The sequence below is a fragment of the Pyrgilauda ruficollis genome, unplaced genomic scaffold (assembly GCF_017590135.1).
Source record: "Pyrgilauda ruficollis isolate IOZ18807 unplaced genomic scaffold, ASM1759013v1 scaffold57, whole genome shotgun sequence".
NCBI classification, from domain to species: Eukaryota; Metazoa; Chordata; class Aves; order Passeriformes; family Passeridae; genus Pyrgilauda; species Pyrgilauda ruficollis.
In genome coordinates, this window is record NW_024527377.1 from 1,578,055 (window position 1) to 1,599,379 (window position 21,325).

Here is a 21,325-nt window from a genome sequence, read left to right on the forward strand (position 1 = left end):
CCGGGGGCGGCGCTGCGCCCTCCGCCCGCCGGGGGGCGCTGGAGCGGGGCGCGGGCCGGAAGGGGCGGCGCTCCCCGCCGGGCTCTCGCCGTGCGGGCGCGGGATGGCCGCCGCCGTGTAGCGGGAGCGCCGCCGCCATGGGACGCGAGTCCAGGTGAGGGAGCGGCACCACCGCCTCGCCCGCCCGGGGTCGCGGCGCGCTCGGGGGTGGTGGCGCGGTGAGGCGACCGTGAGGGGGACAAAGGGTGGCGCGGGCTCTCCCGGCCGGCGGGCGCGCTGAGGCCGCCACGGCAGGGCCCGGGCCTGGAGCCGGCCCTGAGGGCAGGACCGGGCACTCGGGGCTCCGGCCGGGGCCGAGGGTCCCAACGCTGGGTGGGTCCGAGTTGCGGGGCTCACCGGCACCGACCCTGCGGCTCCCGGAGCACCTCCGGCCTTCTCGGGCTTGTTCCAAAATGTCGTAATGAGCCACGTAGGGGGCTTAGCTTGGTTTAGATGTTTTTGCTTGTGCCTTTGGTATTTGTGGATCACGTATATTTTGCCTTCTCCCAGCTGATGTAAAGACCTGATCAGGGTTGTAAGCAGCTCGGCAGTAATGTGCCCTTGTGCTGCGTGTGCCTCGGGCCAAACCTGTGCTCCAGATGATACGGAGCAGCTCACACCTGTCAGGCTTTAAACCGCTTCCACAGTTTGCTGGTGCTGTCGGGCATATGCCTCTGTCTCGTGGTTTAATCAGATTTTTATACTAAAGCTGACACGACAGTCCCCACGTAAAGTTGTACTACACTGTAACCACTCCCAGGACTGTAACGGAGATTTACACTGAGAGACACGACTTGAAATTTTAACAACGACCTTAGGCTCAAATTAGTGATCTAGTGCAGAGCAGACACTCCCACAGATCTATTTAAATTAGTTCCAGATGAGCTGGGGCAGCAGTGGGTGTACAGGGCCTTAGAGCCTCCTGAATGGAAAGCCAGGCTCTGGCACTCCAGCCAGCAGGACTCAGTTGCTTGTCACAGTATAGCTTCTCTGCTGAAAATGACAGGGTTCTTCTGTTTAGGCTAAAAATAATGTTAAAAGTGGGTTTAAACTTGTATTAATTTTCTATTTAACATACAAAAAGTTTTAAAAGTGAAGATACGGTAAGAGGGTGAGGGTGAATGGTGGGTGGAGATGGGTGGGGGCTGCATGTGTTGGGGTTGGTGTGAAGAAATGTTGTCACACTGGGGTTTCTGCAACCTGAAATCATCTTTTGGGCTTTATTGCACGCTGTAGAGGAAAAAATAAAGACAAAAGTAGTTCTCTAAAACTAAAATATTAGAAAAAGAGGAAGTATAGAGCAGATCCCATGGCATTTTGTGATGCAGATGGAAAGAAATAAAAAATCTCAGTGCTGATGGATGTTCTTTGCACTCAGTTATCCTGCTGATAGGCAGGATGTGGGTATGTGCAACTGTACTAACTCCAAGTGCTTGTGCTGCCTAAATATATAACATAACATAGACTAGATATAAATATACTGCTATTTTTAGAGCTGAACTATTTTAATACTACCATGGAAGTGAAACAAAGAGTGGGGGGCTTAAAGTCTTGCTTTCTCTGCTTCTTCCTTCTTCTCAAGCATGACTACTGGGCTTGTCAGGAGAAAGGGTCTGTGGGTCCTGAGCCACAGGAGAGTGAACAAAGGAATTTTTCTGGCATGGTGTCTGAAAATCTGGGACTGGAGGAAGAGGAAATGGTCACAGTCAAGGTCCTTCTGTGACTTCTACACTCAGTTGAAGAGTTTCCTAGAAAATTCCTAGCCCTGCTCTGCCCCACAGTGTGGCTGGGATAAGAGCATTAATGAGGGGAGGAAAGGAGACACCCATCTCCATCACACTCCTCAAGCCTTGCTGACTTCTGACAGCTTCTGTTGTGATGTTTGAAACTAAGGAATTTCTGTTGATGTCAGCATGGTGAAGGCATTGACCACAGCTGTGTCGCTTCCTCAGGGCTTTATGTTTGTTTAATTCCAGTCTGACAGCTTTCCCATTGAGCAGAGCTGTAGTTCACCTACCTTACATGGGTAAACATTTATTGTGTAAAAAGCAACAAAGAGCAGTTTTGTTTGCCTGACAGATTTTTGGATAGCTTCAAAGAGCCTTCAGCTTTTCCTGTATATAAAATAGAAATCAGTGGATTTCTGAAAAGGAAATTGTTCTTGATGTTCTGGTGTTCTCATGATGTGCTTATAATAGTACTCTAAAAGAAAATCATGACCCAACAATCCTTCTAATTTCAGCGTCATTAAGAGTGTATATGCATATTATGTATGCTATACATATAGTTTGTATATTAATCACTTGGGCAAGATGATTGCAAGAGTTTAGACATTTAAAAAGTCCAGGAAATTCAGGTAATTTTTTTTGCTTGCTGTACACGGTTCTGATGCTCACACTCTGACTGTGCAGGCATTATCGGAAGCGCTCTGCGTCCCGGGGGCGCTCCGGGAGCCGTTCCAGGAGCCGTTCCCCGTCGGACAAGAGGAAGCGCGAGGACAGGCGCTCCAGGAGCCGGGACCGGGATCGCAGGCGCGAGAGGTCGCGCAGCAGGGACAAGAGAAGATCTCGCTCGCGGGACAGAAAGCGTCAAAGGTATGACATCAGCTCCAGCCAAAGTGCCTGGAAGTGACTGAATATTGATGTTCTCCCACGCCAGTTAGTTACTTTGCTGATGTCTGTGATGGATTTCACTATGCTTAAGGCTTTTTCCTTATTAAATGCTTGCTGATGCTGGAGTTTGTAAGTTCTTAGTGGTCTTGATGATTGGTGGGTTTCTTTTACAACCTGTTCCTCAACAGAAGGCTAAAGTTATGCTATGAGCATGTGCTAAGTAAAGACATTTTTGTTGCATGTCAGACGTTCAAGGAGTAGAGAAAGGGAACGGAGCCGAGAGAGAAGACGATCCCGGAGCCGAGAGAGGAGGCGCTCAAGGAGCAGGAGTAGAGGGAGACGGTCTCGATCCTCCAGTCCAAGCAAGAACAGGAAAGCAGAAAACAGGTACTCTTGTGTTCTTAGCTTTAGAAATGTGTAAAAGCTTACTGCAGGTCATTGTCTTTTAAATATATCTTGATAAGGTTTTCTGATATAATTGAATACAGCATATAGTCAGGTTCTGCTGTAAAATGAGTGGGAAGTCTGTAAATGATAACAAGGGTCTGTATACAGCATAAGTAGTGATGGCACTCTAGAAATCATGACAAGCTGGAATCACAAAAGCTTTGGGAATAAGTGTATGTTTTGTATCAGAATAGTCCAAAAAAAAAAAAACAACTTAATGATATTTAATCAGCTAAAGGGAATTTTATATTTATTGTCATAAGCTAGCACAAGTTAGATTTAGATGCTTTCTGTTAAATTGGAAGCAAGTAAGTACAATAAAGCCTGTTATAAATGGTTTTTATATTCAGTGCAAGTCTGCCTGTTATGTTTGCATTGCATGAGTAGCTTTTCCCATGGAGAAGAGCTTTTGTCTGTCAGCCTGGACAGTGTGTTTAGGGGGATGCTCACACTTCCATGGCAAGATGCTAGATCACTTTACCTTTCTCTAGAAATTCCACAAACAGGAAATTTGTTCTCTTTTCTAAATGCTGACTTCAAGGAGATGTAAAATAAAGCGCAGAACAACTGGAGTATCAATTGTAAGAGCTCTGAAAATGAAGAAATGACAAAAGCACGTGAATTGCTGGATTGAGTTAGAGTCTATATTACTGGTAGTTAGAGGAAGTAGTTCCACGACATGGAAGGATTGTCTAGGAAGCATTGTGTTTTGTGAGGTGTTTGAAAATGTAACAGGGTGATTATAATTCTGTTTCTGTCCATCATATATGTATCCTCCCGCTGAGAAAAGTTGTAATGTTCTAAGAAACCTTTGATCTTACCTTTCAGATCCAGATCTAAAGAAAAGACAGAAGGCGTGGAAATTTCCAAAGAAAAGAAAAAAGACAAAGATGACAAAGAGGAAGAGAAAGATAAAGATGCTACCACAAATGCTGTGGCCACTGAGGTAGAGACTTCTAACACTTGTAAATTTAAAAGATAAAGAATTTAAACCAGGAAGTTTGTAGATATCCAGTCTTCTACAGCTTGCTCACTCAGTGGTTACATTTGTTTCAGGAAGCATGGGATAAAGCCAGTGGCCATTAATTTTCACTTTTTGGTTGGTTTTTGTCATAGAATTTTGATCAGAACAAACTAGAAGAAGAAATGAGAAAACGAAAAGAAAGAGTGGAGAAATGGAGGGAAGAGCAACGCAAGAAAGCAATGGAAAACATAGGAGAGCTAAAAAAAGAAATTGAAGAGATGAAACAGGGGAAAAAATGGAGTTTAGAAGATGATGATGGTATTTAACCTCTTTATATATAACAGAATACTTCTGTTCCTAGTAATATTTTTATTACAGTATCTTTAAAGCATCTAATTACTCTTCAGAATGCGAACCGTAAAATAAAAAATCCCAGATCTGGTCATGGTATCAGGTGGTTTAAGATACATTTTTGGTAAACCAACTGGAGAGATTTGTATGAGGAAAAATTATATAGTAATATAATGGGCTGTAGTTATTTGGGTGGACAATAATTTGTAAGGACTTGTGTCTTTCTCTGTCTCTTATCCCCATCTTTTTCATTCTTACTAGATGATGAAGAGGAAACTGCAGAAGGAGAAAAAGAAGGCAATGAGGTTGAAGATGAGGAGTTAGATCCTTTAGATGCTTATATGGAAGAAGTAAAAGAAGAGGTCAAGAAGTTCAATATGAGAAGTGTGAAAGGTGGAGGTGGGAGTGAAAAGGTAAAATCACTTGTTAAATATTTCTTGCTTTTAAAAGATGGAGATAACTTTGTGTTTTAATAGCAAAATGGCTTGGGGAAAATGGGGGAAGTGCAAAAAAGCAACAAGTTATATGCACTTTATGCATGTTTGCTTTAATACAGTTTCCTGGTGTTTTTGTGAAACTGTTTATCAAGCATTATTCTGATAAAATTTCACTAAGTAAATAGGAAATAAATTGCTCAGCATAATGCATCCAGAAGTACAAATATTCTGTGTGTTTTTTACAGGGTGGGTTTTGTTTTATACACTAGTGCATTCATTTTTTTAAACACTTTTTATAGAAAACTGGACCAACTGTTACCAAGGTGGTAACTGTGGTGACAACCAAAAAGGCAGCTGCTGAGTCAGAAAAGAAGAAAGGGGAGCTCATGGAGAATGACCAAGATGCAATGGAGGTAATGGAAATGTTTTGTATTTCTCTTGTGAACAGGCAAAGTGCCTGTTCTCGCCTCCTGTGGTTGTGTGTGGTGTTTGGCCAGAAGAGCTGTGAAGGGTGTGGGTATTTTGCTGCTCAGGAGAGTGTGGAGGGTCAGCCTTGCCTGAGTCACAGACTCAATACCCTGCAGGCCCTGCAGCTCAGCCACTTCAGTCCGTGCTCTGTGGCTGCAGTTCCAGTGTTAGTGGTGCTCCTTCAAAGCTGAGCTGGGGGCATCTGTCAGAGCTGTGACTGCAGTGTGACACCAGTCTGCTGGCTGCTTTCTCTTAATTTCCTCTTACTGTTTCTTTTGTTTGGCAGTGATTATTTCTGAATGACAGGACTGGTAGTTGGCGTTGGTAAATCTGTGAAAGTGACACAGAACAATGATGAAGAGTTAAGGTTTGGGAGAAACATGAAAGCATTAGGGGAAAGAACAATTGGGACTCATAAGTTAAGAGCACGTCTTCAGTGTCATGTTTAGTACAGTAAGAAGTACCTGTTGCTTCTGAATAGTTTTGCTAGAAATGAGAAAAGCCAAACACCTTAATAATTCATTAATCCTAATGTACACAAAAATTGTGATCTCTGCAGTATTCTTCAGAAGAGGAGGAGGTTGACCTTCAGACTGCCCTGACTGGCTATCAGACCAAGCAGAGAAAGCTGCTAGAACCAGTGGATCATGGAAAGATAGAATATGAACCTTTCAGGAAAAACTTCTATGTTGAAGTACCAGAACTAGCTAAAATGACTCAAGAAGGTAAAGACAAATACAACCAGAACACCTTGGGTACTGTTGAAGGAAAGAATGGTGAATTTCAGTGTGCTAAGGAACAGCAAATGCTTTGCAATGTAAAAAGCATTTGGAGCAACTTGCTATAGAAAAATGTTAAATCAGGGGCATCTCTATTGTTGATAACTTACTATAATTATATATGAGGCTTTGATTGGAAAATTAACCTGAGTCCTTTCAACCTAACTCCTGTGTTTATGTGTAACAAGCAAAAAGCTGTTTTTCTGGTAGTGATAAAAATAGTATTTCATTTTAAGGGACAAAGCAAGATTTTTTTGATCAGAGTAGTAGAGAAGTGTCAAGTTTGACTCTCTTAAAAGATAAACTCTGTTTCAGAGGTCAATGTGTACAGGCTGGAGCTGGAGGGAATTACTGTCAAGGGAAAAGGCTGTCCCAAACCAATAAAAACCTGGGTACAATGTGGTATTTCCATGAAGATTCTCACTGCCCTCAAAAAGTAAGCAAGCATTTTATGAACTGTATCATCCTTGATTTTGCTCACTGTGTTCTGTCCTGTGTCTACAAGAAGGACCTTTTACTTTGCTGCATAATGAATGCTACGTGTCCATGTCTGTAAATGCTACATATATAGTCATCAGAGTGTTTATCACTCTGTGTTGAATTATTGTTATTAACTATCCTCTGCCATTTGTATCATGCTTTTCCTGCTCATTTTAATCTGTATTTTTTGAAGGGCACTGATATGTATATGTAAAAAAATTTTAGCATAACTTCATGATTCACATCTGTCAAATTCTGTTTTGTTCTTAAAATGTTTTTTTTTTCTTCTTTAAGACATGGCTATGAGAAGCCCACTCCGATTCAAACCCAGGCTATCCCAGCAATTATGAACGGACGGGATTTGATCGGCATTGCTAAAACAGGAAGTGGAAAAACTATTGCATTTCTGTTGCCCATGTTCAGACACATTATGGATCAGAGAGCATTAGAAGAAGGAGAAGGTCCCATAGGTAAAAAGATTTTATTTTCAAAGTTACTATTTAAATAAATATAACATCAAGTATGTGCTTTAGATGGGATTTCAGTTCTTTGTCTGATTATAGGGAGAAGTGCTTACTAATGTCCATTGATCAATAAGTGGGGTTTTTTTAGTTAAAGATCACCATGCTCTTTAATCTTGTTTTGTGATTACTGGGCTGTCTCATGTTGTTTCAGTAGCACTCCCATGTGCACATATCTGGGAGACCTTCCTCCCTTGATTTTTACACTTGGACCAGATTTCCACTCCTGCCTCATAATGTCTCAATTATCTTTTCCTTGAAATTACATTCTTAAAAATAGGAAGTAAATTGCTGTAAACATCATTACATAAGATTAATTTCTGTTGTGGAAATTACAAGATCTCTTATATTGCAGTGTATGAGGAAAATGTTTTGCTTTTCAGCTGTCATTATGACACCTACACGTGAGTTGGCTTTGCAGATTACCAAGGAGTGCAAGAAATTCTCAAAGACACTTGGGCTTCGAGTTGTCTGTGTTTATGGAGGAACAGGAATCAGTGAACAGGTATGCAAAACACATGCCTGGCTTGTCAAAGAGTGCTTGGGCTTCATTAGTCAGCGTTTCTTTTGTAGCAAAGTTAGTTGCTTTTTCTTTTCCATTAATCCAGTACATTTGTAGTCTTCATTATAGATTTTCTCGGTGGGAATGGTAGTAATGCAAAAGCTTTGCATGTAATTTAGTCTTAAACAATAATGATCCTGGAAAGTCTCAGATATGATCCATAAAAATTTCAGACTGTTTCTCTTTATGTAAGTACGGAGCATTAAATTAAAATTGCATTATTAGTGGGATATAATAGTTTGAAAGTTACTAGGAAGCTGTATTTTTCTGTGCGTTCCCCTTAAGATAACAAAAGCCAGAAAATGATAACTTTTGTTTATTGCATTATCAAATATTGCATCTTGAAGTAACTTAGAGATTAATTTCAAGGTTTTCCACACCTCCACCCCACCCATTTGTGGAAACAACAGGAGTGACCATCTGTAGTGGAAGGTGGTGTGTCTACTATCACTTGTTCATGATGTAACACTGACATTTCTTACAGGCTCTTAAGTGTACTGAAGTCATATCCTCATTAAAAGTGCTTCAGGTGGTGTAACTCAGACTGTCAGGGGTTACTCTGTTTGGAAGCAAAGTTCTCCAAAGACTTGAAGAAATTGCTAATTAAAATCTTTACATAATTTACCTTAGTAGAACAGATGTATTACAGCGTAGGTGGTTTTCTTTTTTGCAAGGTGATATATGTTTTAAAAAATCTGAAAGAAATCACAAAGCAAAAACTAATAGATTGTTTACTGTGTTTTGAAATCAGATAGCTGAACTCAAAAGAGGTGCTGAAATTATTGTTTGCACACCTGGACGTATGATTGACATGTTAGCAGCTAACAATGGTGAGTAGAAAACCTTTTCCTTTGGAGATTTTTTTTACATTTGTTGTGTAATTCTAACAGATTCAAAAGATCATGTATTTTGATAAATGGTCATATGGAATTTTCTCATATCTCTTCAGGCTGCACTGTATAGCTATTGAGAATATATAGCACTAATAATAGGTTTAAGCATATATTGATTTGACATTTTTGGGGAGGACAGGAAATACTACATTCTTGAAGAGTTTTTGAGAATGTTTATCATTGTTAAACTTGAAATGTGCTGGTCCAAATTTTTTAAGTTGGAGTCATTTAGATAAAGGTTATGTAACAGTTGCTTATTTTGTCTGCCCGTTGATCCGTGCTAGAGTAGCTCAGCAGTTCCCCGCTGTACAAGAGCATCTGACTCTGCCTTTATCTGTTGGCTTTAAAAAACAGAAAAAGAAGCCCTCCCTAAATACCTGCTCAGGAGTAAAAGAACTGACCTTATATCAGATATTCAGATTGATTAAACTGAGCCACTGCAGCTTTAAGAGGTTTTGTCCTAGTGTAACCATTGCATGCTTATTAGATAAAGTTTTATTATTAAATTATTCCACATCAAAACCTCTACTAAACTGTTGACATTATTTAACTTCTGTGAAAAAAGTACCTTCAAGACATATAGAACTGGGCTTCCAAGACTTAAATCGTCAAAGGTAGGTACATTAATGCTGTTCCCAAGTAATTTTACAAAGTTATTATTTGGGGATGAAAGTGTTAAGATGTTAAATATACAGTAGTAGATATAAGGAATACTTGCTTTCTTCCTTAATATTGAACTCTATATCTTAAAAAATGCAGCGCGTAATGTCTTAAATCATTTGAGGGTTCAGCTACAATTTGCTGAAGCTGAGAGGACCAAATTCTTCTGTAGTTTGATAGGCACAAGTCTGAGTGATAGTTGTAGAAAATGTGACAAATCTTTTCCATTCAGAGAGCATTTGGCAGTGTCACTCCACAGTTGTGTGGAACTGAATGTGTTTATATTGTTTGAGAGTATGATTCTAAAACCCTTGAGTTAAATCCTTCTCATAAAAGGGAATCTCTTCACGGTTTGGGAAGGGTGCTAGTTATCCTGTCCATTGTGATTTCAAAATGTTCACAGAAACACAACTTGCTTATTTTATTTCAACCTGTCCCAGAGTTTGGGGTGGTTCTTGATTTTAAGTTCAGTAGTGGTACTGGGTAGGTTTTAATCTTTATATAATAGTTATTTTTAAAAGACTGCTTACTCTGTTTTATGCCTATTATTAGCAGTGATCTAGAGTTAGTATGGTTGTCCTCGTATAGTTATTCTTAATTCCAAGGAAGCATTACAGATTGTGTATAAAGGAATTTTCTGAGGCTGCAGCAGTTAGCACTGGGCTTTGCCTTCCACACATGCGCTGTAATCTCTAATATGTTCTTTCCTAGGTGCCGCTGTCAGATACTGGCTGATGTGGCTCCTTGCTTCAGCTCAGTCTTAGTTTTATGATGTGTTTTGGCGAGGGCAGTTTTCTGAATTTTACAGGTTCTTCTGGCCCTATGATGGTATGCAAGAGAAGAGTTTGACAAACTAAAAGGGCCTTGTGCATACTTACACATTTCCCAGAATGTATGTGTGATTAAAGTGTGAATATTAAAATTCACATTTAGTGAATTTTTAAAAAAATTAATTAATGTCTTTGTTAGAAGATAGTGAGACTATATAACATTTTTAAAAAATATTCCTAAGGGAAACTAGATTTCCATTTGATTTTGTTTCCCATGTGTTTTTTCCTCTCCTTTCACAGGTCGGGTGACAAACCTCCGTAGAGTCACATATGTTGTACTTGATGAAGCTGACAGAATGTTTGACATGGGCTTTGAGCCTCAGGTAATTCATGACTTGAGGGGTGGTGCCAAAAGAGACTGTTTTTCACATCAAGGGTTTTGCAATGCTACATTATTATTACACTGCCAGTGGATGTTCAAAAGGATGGTGCTGCATATGGACAGTGGTTTAAGCGGACTGTAATATTTCTGTTACTTTCCTATCTATTATCACATTATTATAACATCACATTATCCTCACATCTAATGGAAGGTATCCCTGACCATGGCAAGGGCTTGGAACTGGAAGATCTGTAGAGTCCCTTCCAATCCAAACCATTGTGTGATTCTCTTTTTTGTTTTCAATGAATTCCTATATAGCTTAGATTTTTCTCTAATACACAGAGTGTTTTACACACTCCTTTTGAATACTTGTGGCCATATGGTATCCCTGTGTAATTCCTTTATACAGGTGTTGTGTTAGTAGTTGTAGTCCGTTTATAAAGTCTTTGATGTCTCTTGGCAAGAGATAAGAACAAAATGTTGGAAATGCTGCTGACTTGCTGAGAGCTTTGGATATCCAGGGCTCTTCCAGTTGTCATGGGCAGTACTGTACTCCAAAACTAGGAGAATTCCTTTTATTTGTCTCTTGAGCTGTAGGGTTTCTGCTGCATTTCCTTGGATTTTTGCTGAGCTGCTGCCAGATTGCATACTGCCATGCAACTTCCTTCTGAATGCAGCAAGTTTTGCCGTCTTCCAATGCCAGCAGCTTGGTGCCTCGTGGAAATCTGTAAAGAATGTTTTATAGTCTGGGAGGTGCAGATACCCCCTGACTTCAAAGATTACAGCTTTGTATGAGTGTGAGATCGAGTTGGAGCAGTTGGACGTTAACAGGGAATGCTCTCTCTCCACAGGTCATGCGCATTGTAGACAACGTCAGGCCTGATCGTCAGACTGTCATGTTCTCTGCTACTTTCCCCAGAGCTATGGAGGCCCTGGCGCGCAGGATCCTCAGTAAACCCATAGAGGTGCAGGTTGGAGGCAGAAGTGTGGTCTGTTCTGATGTGGAGCAACACGTGGTGAGTGTGATACATCTGCCTCGCATATCTTCTCATTTGCTTGCAAAAGGTTGTTCCCAGCAATGTTGAATATAAACCAATATACCCACAGCTTTTATTTTTAGAAGTTTCGTGGCCTTATTAAAAATGAACTTAGAATAAATTAACACCCTAATCTGCAAATGCAGTGTGATTTTTAAAGTTGGTTTTTAGCACTAAGCTGAACAGCTGTTTTACCACTAGCTGTTGGAACAGCCTGAAAAGTCATCTCCTGTTGGTGATTTTTACTTTTATATATTCTGGATTTGTTTAATGACTCAAGATACAAATTATACTCTTTTGTATGTCTTTTTCCAGATTGTCATAGAAGAGGAGAACAAATTTCTGAAGTTACTGGAGCTACTGGGACATTATCAGGAGAAAGGATCTGTTATCATATTTGTAGATAAGCAAGAACATGCTGATGGGTTGTTGAAAGATTTAATGAGGGCCTCTTATCCTTGCTTGTCTCTCCATGGAGGTAATCTGCAAATTTAAGGATTTATATTAACTACTCCCAGCTAGGATGTTGGTATCCAGTAGTTAAAAATCACTTCGTTCCTGTATAGTACCAATTTTATTACTTCTTCATAAGCAGGTTTTGTTTTGTAATTGGGGAGGATAATTGTCTCTTAATTTGAAATAGACATGATAGTTTTGTGTAATTACTCTTCATTGTTCTCTCTGAGATGTCATCAGACGCCAAGTCTTGTCTGTGCAGGAGGACTTAGAGCTATCACCTCTCAGGGAATTTTACTGCTTGTTATTGCAGAGTAGTGAGTGCCATTGGGGAGTATCACATGATATTTTTATTTGAGATTCCACAGTAACAGCAGTTGTCACTTTATTTTTCTTCTATCAAATAGTAATAGAATGGATGTAGCAAGAGGAGAAAAATCTCTTTACAATGCTATCTGTCCCAGTGTATCTTAAAACTTACAGTATTTTTTTAGAGTATTTTATATAAAATCAGTAAGTACAAAATCACTGTTCAGCAGGAATTCAGCAATGGAAGAGGGAAAAATATTCTTGTTCTCCGGAGATTTCTGTTGCCTTTTGAGAAGGGACAAAGCTTCCAGATGAGGTCTCAGCTGAAGTACAAACTAGAAAATAATATTAAAAAACCTTTTGAGGATCTTGGTATGGGGAAAACATCTTACGGTAGTTGAAAAATTAAAAGTTATTCTAAATAATAGAGGTTATTTTGGCTAATGTATTTTGCCTTCAAAAGTGTACAAGTACTTAAGTTTTATTTGCTTGCGGTTTTGGTTGTTTGAAGTTCGAGGGTAACTCGACCTGTGTACAAATTCTCGTGACTTAAAGCACAGCTTTATAATTAACTAATTTGTCTTGCAGGTATTGATCAGTATGACAGGGACAGCATCATTAATGACTTCAAGAATGGAACTTGCAAACTTCTGGTGGCCACATCTGTAGCAGCGAGGGGCTTGGATGTGAAGCAGCTGATGCTGGTGGTCAATTACAGCTGTCCCAACCACTATGAGGACTATGTGCACCGAGCAGGCCGCACTGGGCGAGCTGGCAATAAAGTATGTACTCTCACTTGTCAGGTTTGGTTAGTACTGGCATTTTTTTTTCCCTTCTTTGTTCTTTGATGAAGTTGTTCCAAGGGATAGCTACAGAGGGAGTCGTTTGTATTGTTGGTGGGAAGAGTGTTTTTAGTACGTTCTGAACTTCAGCAATCTGAAATTTGGAAGTTACGTGTTCTTCTGATGTGTGAGTGTTCTTTTAAATCCCATTTGTGGCTGAAAGTTTGGGTGTTTTTCACTTTTGGAAATGTGTCCTGCTAAATTGATAAGATTTCAATTTTTCAAACTTTTAACCATGACAACACTGGTTGGAAGGAGAGGTTTCAGTGTTTGGATGATGACCTCTGTATCAGCTTCCTGGAAAATACCATTATCCATTCTACACTTCCACTAAAAAAGAGTTATTGCATGACTATCGTGGTTACTTTCGTTGACCAAAAACCAGCATCTGTGCAAGGATGCTTCAGTACATTTACAGATAGTGTCTTTAGAGCTTTTTCCTAATTGTCTCTTAAACGAATTTTGACCAGGGGTATGCATATACCTTCATTACTGAGGATCAGGCACGTTATGCTGGTGATATCATTAAGGCTTTGGAATTGTCTGGAAATCCAATTCCTTCTGATTTGGAGAAGCTCTGGGCTGACTTCAAAGACCAGCAGAAGGCTGTAAGTAATTCTTTCTTCTGTAGGGGGCTTGGTCCAGGTTTAATGGACCTGTGCATGCATGTGTCCAGTTGTCCACTGTACACACGTGGGCCACCTCTCTAGGAACACAAGTGTGCTTGGCTGAGTGTGTCAGTGACCTCTAGATTTGGATCTTGAATGTCATTTAAAGAACTGTTCTTGAGAATTTAAATATTGTCACCAGGTATGTAATAAATACCTATGGTATAAGAGGCACTTTGGCTTTTAACAAAATTCACATACAAGATATTGAAGCCCTTTCACAGAATTTGTATGATTATTTCTTGAGCTCTCACCATCAGAGGATCTCACTCATGCTGAAAAGAGTGACTTTGGAGTTTTTCTGATATAAAAAAAATTGAGGGTTTTTTTAACTGCATTTGAAAAGCATTTAAAATATATACTTACAGAAAATCCCAATAGGGTACTGTCACTGCTGAATTAACATAGGTTTTTAAAATTACATTTCATTTTGAAATGCAGCTTTTAAATTTGAAGCACTTTATGAATGTGCTAGGATTTGCTTTTTAAAGTTATTTTATGACTATGAGAACTAGGGACTTGAAACTTCTAAGTATGATAATACATATTTTTGTTTTCAGGAGGGAAAGCTGATTAAAAAAAGCAGTGGATTCTCTGGCAAAGGTTTTAAATTTGATGAAACAGAACAAGCTTTGGCTAATGAAAGAAAGAAGCTACAAAAAGCAGCTCTTGGCTTGCAAGATTCAGATGATGAAGATACAGCTGTTGATGTAAGCACTTGGGAATAGGATTTAAGTTGCTTATGGGTTTTCTCAATACATTTGATTTTCTTCCCCAGTAGGTTGCATAATACATTGTAGAGTGCATGGATTTCTGTTATTCTGTGACCTTTGTTACTGACTGCACGTATTCTTCAAATACAGAGATACAGCTGTGAAGATCAAGATCTAGGAAGGTTTTCAGTGTCTCTTTTTGACTTACTGGTATTTTACACTTAACGTGTGTAGTTATGTAAATGTCACATAAACTATTTGGGATATTAATCTTGCATGAATGAAATAGAACAATGGTCCTCCGTTGAAAATATTCTTATTTGAAGTGTTTTAAAGACATTCATGGTAGCATTTTCTATTTTAAATCTTACTAAATTCCTTTCTTAATGTTGGATAGATTCCTTTTTGTGACCTTGCAGGTAAACACTGTGTTCAGACTTTTTCCTGATTAGATCATCCTTTTGTTGAGCTGTAGTTTTGGGCAGGCTTCTACCATTTATACAAGATTACTTTCTTCAAGAACATGTAAACTAAATGCCCCTTAGTGTTTCTTTCTTTATGATTACAAGATTATATAGTGCTAAATGCAGTAATCAAATAATTGTTATTTTCTTTAGATTGATGAACAAATTGAAAGCATGTTCAACTCAAAGAAAAGAGTAAAAGACATGGCAGCACCAGGAACATCAAATGCTCCTACACCATCAGCTGGGAATGCAGAAAAACTGGAAATTGCTAAAAGATTGGCTTTGAGAATCAATGCCCAGAAGAATCTTGGAGCAGAGGCACAAGTCATGGTTCCCTTCCATTTTAAGGTCAGGCTGTTTAAAGATGAATTTTACTATTTTTTAATAAAGGTTGTTCAGTTCTTTGTTCTGTGGTTGCCATTTGATTTAGTGTTTCTGCACACTAGTAACATACTGCATTGTTTATCTCATTTAGGCTGGGCTAACTCACTTACATAGGATTTGTAGGTGAGCTGATTTGTTTATAAGACTTGTTATAGAACCATAAATGCTTTGTCTGCCCTGGAAAAGAGTTAATTCATTACTGATAACATTACACAATTAGTTTTGTCAGCTTTGGCAGAGTTGCAGAACATCTTTCCCAGCTGAAACATGAGATGTACATGTGATGTACAATGTGTTTAGATGGAGCTTAATTGTTCTGCGACGTCCAAAGACATTTTAAGCTGAAAATACAAAAGATCTTTTCTTTGCAGGTGTGAAGGGAGTTGTTGAGAGGAAGGAAGGAAGAGCAGAAGTCTGGAGAATGTATTTGTTATGTAGACAATTACATGACATAGAGAGCTTTAATGAAACCCTTATTGGTTTATATAGGACTTTTTTCTACCTTGTTCTCAGTATGGACCTGTGCTTTTACAGGATGTGATGCAGCAGGCTACAAATGCTATCCTGAGAGGAGGCACAATTCAAGCTCCTACTGTGTCTGCCAAGACCATTGCAGAGCAACTGGCTGAGAAAATCAATGCCAAGCTCAATTATGTACCCATAGAGAAGCAGGAGGAAGAGAAACAGGATGGAGGACAGAACGAATCCTTCAAGAGATATGAAGAAGAATTAGAGATCAATGACTTCCCACAGGTAAGTAACCATTTTGCTATAGTCAAGTATAAATGACCATCATTTAACAAAAACTCTCTTCATACTAACACCAGTAAAATACTATGTCTCTATTTCTGATCATACCTAATTGAAATTGCTACATTAACTGTGATTACTTCTCAGGTTATATAAATGCAATGCCTTGGATTTATTCCAGAGAGTATCAGAAAAACAAGTATTCGTTGTCAGACAAAAATCTCTTCACCCTCTACCCACTTCTCTAATACTCAAATCTCTGCCACTGTCTGGTGTTTTTTGCAAAAGCTTTTCTGCCATGACAGATGCAACTCTTTGCCCATTTTTCTGTACCTGAGTATTTCTGCCATTCAAAATATTGCTGTTCAGATGTAACTCATCTGTTATTTAGTGGATTTATATTTCACAGTATCAAGTACAAATTGCCTGTATTTATCTTTGAGGTTCCGCCCATGCTGGCAGAACTAATGGATTGCCGTTTTGTGTAGTGCCTTTCTCCTTGTTGATCCTTTCATGTCCTTCACCCTGCAGACTGCCAGATGGAAAGTTACCTCCAAAGAAGCACTGCAGAGAATCAGTGAATATTCTGAAGCTGCCATTACAATCAGGGGAACTTACTTCCCTCCAGGCAAAGAACCCAAGGAAGGAGAACGAAAGATTTATTTGGCTATAGAAAGTATGTATTCTTTTTATAAATATTTCTATTAAAGATACGAGTCTAGTTTTGTAATTAGACATGGAATTTCTGTAGTCAGTGTTTGGACATTGAGTTACAGACTCACTGCAGTTACTTGGCAATTACTGAAAAACACTTGTTTATCTTTATGCACTTATCAAGTGATCCATGGGGATCACAGAGAATCTTCTCCTCATCTGCCACAGAACAACAGCTAATGTATGAAATCAGTTTGGAGGAGAGGAAAAGAACAGAGGAAGAACAATTAGCACAAAGAGGTCTGTGCCAGTGTGAAATAAGGAAGAAAATAAAATTCTGTTTAGGCTGTTAAAGGTATAAGAAATTGCATCAACTACTACAACAAAAACTTGGCAAATGTCATGATGGTTGAGTTTTTCTCAAGAAACCTCGAATCCTACATATTTGTGAACAGTATCATTTATGACTGGAGTATCTTCCTTAAAAGAGAACAGAGTCAAGCTTTGGAATTCTGTGCAATAGAGTGTTCTTCACCAAATAGCTGAGGATATTCAGCAAATTTTACTCTGCTTCTGAAAGTACACAGCAGTTTTTATGCTGTAGGCTTCGTATACCGAAAGTGTTTAAGATTATAATACATATTTTTATCTTCAGGTGCCAATGAACTTGCTGTACAGAAAGCAAAGGCAGAAATCACACGACTTATAAAAGAGGAGCTCATCAGATTGGTGAGTGCAATATCCAGAATGCAGAGGGAAAGTGCCTTAATGTATGCTTTATGAGATTGACTTATGCAAATGCTGATGCTCTGGCATAAGGTTTTATTAATATCAGGGACTGGGACCTATAGATCTCAAAAACACTGTTTCCTGAACAGCCTAAACATCCATGGCATTGCTTAATCAGAACACAGCTGCTACCAGCCAGCAGATGGAGATAACACATTGACAGAGCTTTTTGGATGAAGACCCCTCAAAGTGTTGGGTCCCAATAAATTTCCTAATTTCAACACCATCAGGCAGGGGAGAGGATTATTCCCCTTATTTTGATATTTTATATGTTTTGAGAGATCTGGTTTGCTGCAGCTTTACAACATACCCAGCAAATAACTTAGTGGGGCTTTATTGCAATTCATTTATCCATCTTCACTTTTAACTGTGATTATCCTCTTTATTTGCAGCAAAATTCTTACCAACCAACCAACAAAGGAAGATACAAAGTTCTATGAGCATTTGGAGTTATTTGTCTGCTGGCAGCTGGTGCGTGAAACTTTGTGGCTTCTGTTGTTTTTGCTGTTTACACTGCTTATTGTAAATTAAGAAATTTTTTTATTTCATCTTGTGGACATTTTTTTAACAGAAAATTGATACTTGCTGAAGCATCTTAATTGTCTCCACTAAAGTTATCAGTCTTAAAGCCAGACCAGTTTTGGTGGAACATGATTTAATTTGAAAGTACAGTTTATACACTTCTCATTATAAAGAATATGAAAGAAACAGACTTTAATTTTTTTGACAGACAGTATGCTGTTAAGTAAAATGAAAGTGTTGGGATTTGTGTTGGAAATTGTTAGAATTGCTTCATATTGTTGAAATTGTTCACACATCAGTTTATACTGGAAAATTATAAAACACCCAAATAAAGGCAGGATTTTTCTCCTGATCCATAGCATCTCTCTGGCTGGTTCCACACGCATTCATTCCCTGTACAAATGTCCCCGTAAGGTCAGAGAATCTTGCATTGATCAGAGTAGAGAATTTTATCCAAAAATACTCGAGATCTCGTTTTTAAGATTTTATCCTTCTCATGTCCCCATTTTTCTTTATCATCCACGCAATAGGTAACTCTTTGGGGTTGTTGTAAAGTGAAATGTTTTGTAGTACGACAATAGTTTTCCTGTTTTTTTCTAAACATCAGAATTTTAGGATTTTATTTTTTTTTCCCCTCATTTGGTGACATAAGAATGAAAGCCTGTTTTAGTTTAAAAAGGAATTCACAGGGAAAAAAAAAAAAAAGGAAAAACCTCTTTTGTAATGAAATACAACTTTGTCACTCTTTTATAGTGTTCTTATATATACATTTAATGTGATTATTCCCCCAGGATTGTCATCTTTATTACTGTTAGGACGTGGCTTTAAGTAAAAGTGTATAGTGATATTTATGAATGAATTCCACAAATACTATCATTGCAGTCAATAAGCTACTGGGGCAGACAAGACTGATGTTTTTGAGGGCTCATCCCCATATCCAGTAGGATTCATGATGGACTCTACTCCTAAGCAATTAACTTCTATCTGCTTGCCTGGAGCCAAAGCAGTAGCAATTTGAATTGTCTCATTCTAGCAGCTGCAAGACTTTCAAGATGATGACTTTCAAAAGGATTTTCATAGAAAGCTTTTCTTACCTGACACACTGAGAAGAGATGTGTCATTTTAAACCAGCTGTGTATAAACTGCTTTAACCCTGCTGAAGACAAATCATACAATCTGCATCATGGCTGTATAAATTCACAACTTTTCTTGCCAGACTTCAGGTAATTTAAGTGGCTCTTCGTGTATGCATACAACTGTCCGTTACCCTGTCAGTGTACCTTATTTGCAGTAAAGGGAGGAAGCAAAGGAATGACTGTACCAGCTTAACAACCTACTTTTAGGATAAGAACACTCCTAATGTAGTACTTGGCCAGTATTAATACATGGAGGAGAGCAGAGAGAAGCAGCACACGCAGTAACACTTCTCAAAACTTAAAACAGAAATCCCAAACTAAAGTTCTGTGATTACATTTAAATACATGTTTTCCTTCCCTTAAGGACTGGGGTTTGATGTCTTTCCTAGAAATTCTTTGTTGAATTGTCTAACTTTTGGACAGTGTCCCTTCCCAGAAGTGACACATTTTGTGTAGTTAATGAAGAGCACTGCAGAATTTGGACAGCCTGACATGTCTTTAAAAGTTCTGGTTCAAAATATTCATACATTGATATCTCCTAAAAAAGGCATGATGGAAACACTTTCATTGGGTTTCAGAGATGCAAAAATGTATAATCTTTAATTTCCTGGGGGTTTTAAATGCAATGTCAATATTCTTATGTTTTTTTAATTCCAGCAAAAATAAAAGCAATTTCACTGTATATTTTTCAGAAACTGTCTTTCTGAATAGCTCCTCTGTTTTCTGCATTTGCACTGCTCCTGTGGTTTTTCCTATGACAGTTAACCTCATGCTGTTTGGAGAAGGGTGATGTGAACAGCAGCTTGTACTTTTGTTTTTGTGCTGGAAATGCAATGCCACACAGCCCAGACTCAGTTAAGAAAGTCACAGTGAAGGTGTTTGGATACATGAAAACAGGAGCAAAATGCATAAAAGCTGGGGGAAAAGAAACTCTCAAATTTAAAAAATACACGGGGAAATAAACAATGGAAACAAGATGAGAATAAAAGTTTGAAGAAGATAGAATTCCATAATGAAAAGCTCTATGTAGTTCTTCACAAGCATGTCCATGATCTAGACAAGATCTTTATAAACTTCGTGATTTGGCTGCTTTCCAGGGAATCTGCCCAGGTCAGATTGACATTCTTCCCAGTTGTGGGAAGAGCACAGGGATGCTGATTTTTCTAGTTTTTTCCTTTTAAATACACATAAGCAGAGCTTGTTCTGTTACCTGCCCAGGTGAAAATGCTACCAGCTTTCAAGGTTGCCTTTATGCTCTAAGTGAGTGAGCAGTGATGTTTTTGGTGGATAAGTGATAGATAAAAGTATTTGGCACTGGATAACGAATTGTCTTTTTCTTGCATGTCACATAATGTGGTGCTGTCACTGTGCAGCAGGGAGGGGAGGCAGGGTGAGACCCCTGCTCCCAGCCCAGCTCCCTCATTCTCCATCCAAGTGACCCACCAGAGATTCAAACAGCAATAACCCTCCAGCACCACCCCTGTGAAGGATTAATGCCCAAGTCATGAAAACAGGAGAGACTAAATCCAGTATTTTGTGTGGGGGAAAAAAACTCACAGCAAGATAAAAATGTGTGCTGTCGCAGTTCAGACTTATACTCCCTGAACTAATGGTTCGTGGTGCCACCTTTTGTTTAAAACGGGCAGCTCAAGGCCTGTTTTGCATGCTGACTTTATGCTGTAAACATAAACCTGGACAGTGAGTGTTGATCACAGCTAGCATGTTCTGTAGCTATTCCCTGTGCTGGCTGCTTGAGATTTTACTTGTACAATTAAAGCACTGCAATTTAGTTAATGTGCATTTGGCTGCTAATTAAATAAAATATTCAGAGGCTAAAAGTACCATCTGTAGGGGGTTTTCATACTCAAGTCTTCCAAGTGGAAGAAAAAACAAAATTTTTTCAGCAAAGTTTTCCTGAAATTCTGCCATTGTGGCAGCCAAATATAAAACAAACACCAAAGGCTGGATTTGGGATCTTCCTAAAATAAGAAAAAGAATGCTGGAATTTCAGGGAGTGCGAGAACACTTTGGTGTTTCAGTCCTTCAGGCATGTTTACAGTTGTAAGAAATGGTCATGACTTCAGCCAGAGTAGTGGCAGGGTTACAGACAGGTACCTGTGGCTGTGAGGATGGAGCCCGTGGAGCTGGCCTGGATTAGTTTTTAACTTTCTGCCATGGCCATGATACTGTTGGTGGTGTGCTGCTGATCAGCTCGTTTCCAAGGGCCTGGCTG

General features: G+C 39.0%; 1 protein-coding gene across 2 annotated transcripts; it reads left to right on the forward strand.

Annotated features, from left to right (window-relative positions):
- Positions 1 to 69: 69 nt before the first annotated feature.
- Positions 70 to 19,774, forward strand: DDX46 (DEAD-box helicase 46). 2 transcript variants are annotated; one of them, XM_041481959.1, is made up of 24 exons: positions 70 to 154; positions 2,451 to 2,633; positions 2,898 to 3,038; positions 3,927 to 4,044; positions 4,215 to 4,380; positions 4,675 to 4,826; positions 5,150 to 5,263; positions 5,878 to 6,043; positions 6,413 to 6,533; positions 6,872 to 7,047; positions 7,482 to 7,603; positions 8,412 to 8,490; positions 10,284 to 10,366; positions 11,217 to 11,381; positions 11,718 to 11,880; positions 12,756 to 12,949; positions 13,480 to 13,617; positions 14,238 to 14,387; positions 15,008 to 15,205; positions 15,776 to 15,994; positions 16,523 to 16,667; positions 17,301 to 17,374; positions 17,827 to 17,905; positions 18,990 to 19,774. In XM_041481959.1, exons 1-23 carry the CDS (start codon positions 138 to 140, stop codon positions 17,872 to 17,874), a joined length of 3,132 nt encoding a protein of 1,043 aa, XP_041337893.1. In that variant the 5' UTR covers positions 70 to 137; the 3' UTR covers positions 17,875 to 17,905; positions 18,990 to 19,774. The 2 variants fall into 2 exon arrangements, with proteins under 2 accessions (XP_041337893.1, XP_041337892.1); XM_041481958.1 differs by having other exon boundaries at positions 17,827 to 19,774.
- The last annotated feature ends 1,551 nt before the right edge of the window (positions 19,775 to 21,325 follow it).

Bases quoted from the DNA above. Each gene is read 5' to 3' on its own strand.
- DDX46 (XM_041481958.1), top strand. The intron at 3,039-3,926 runs GTACTCTTGTGT...CTTACCTTTCAG, and splicing joins AACAGGAAAGCAGAAAACAG to ATCCAGATCTAAAGAAAAGA. The intron at 5,264-5,877 runs GTAATGGAAATG...TGATCTCTGCAG, and splicing joins ATGACCAAGATGCAATGGAG to TATTCTTCAGAAGAGGAGGA.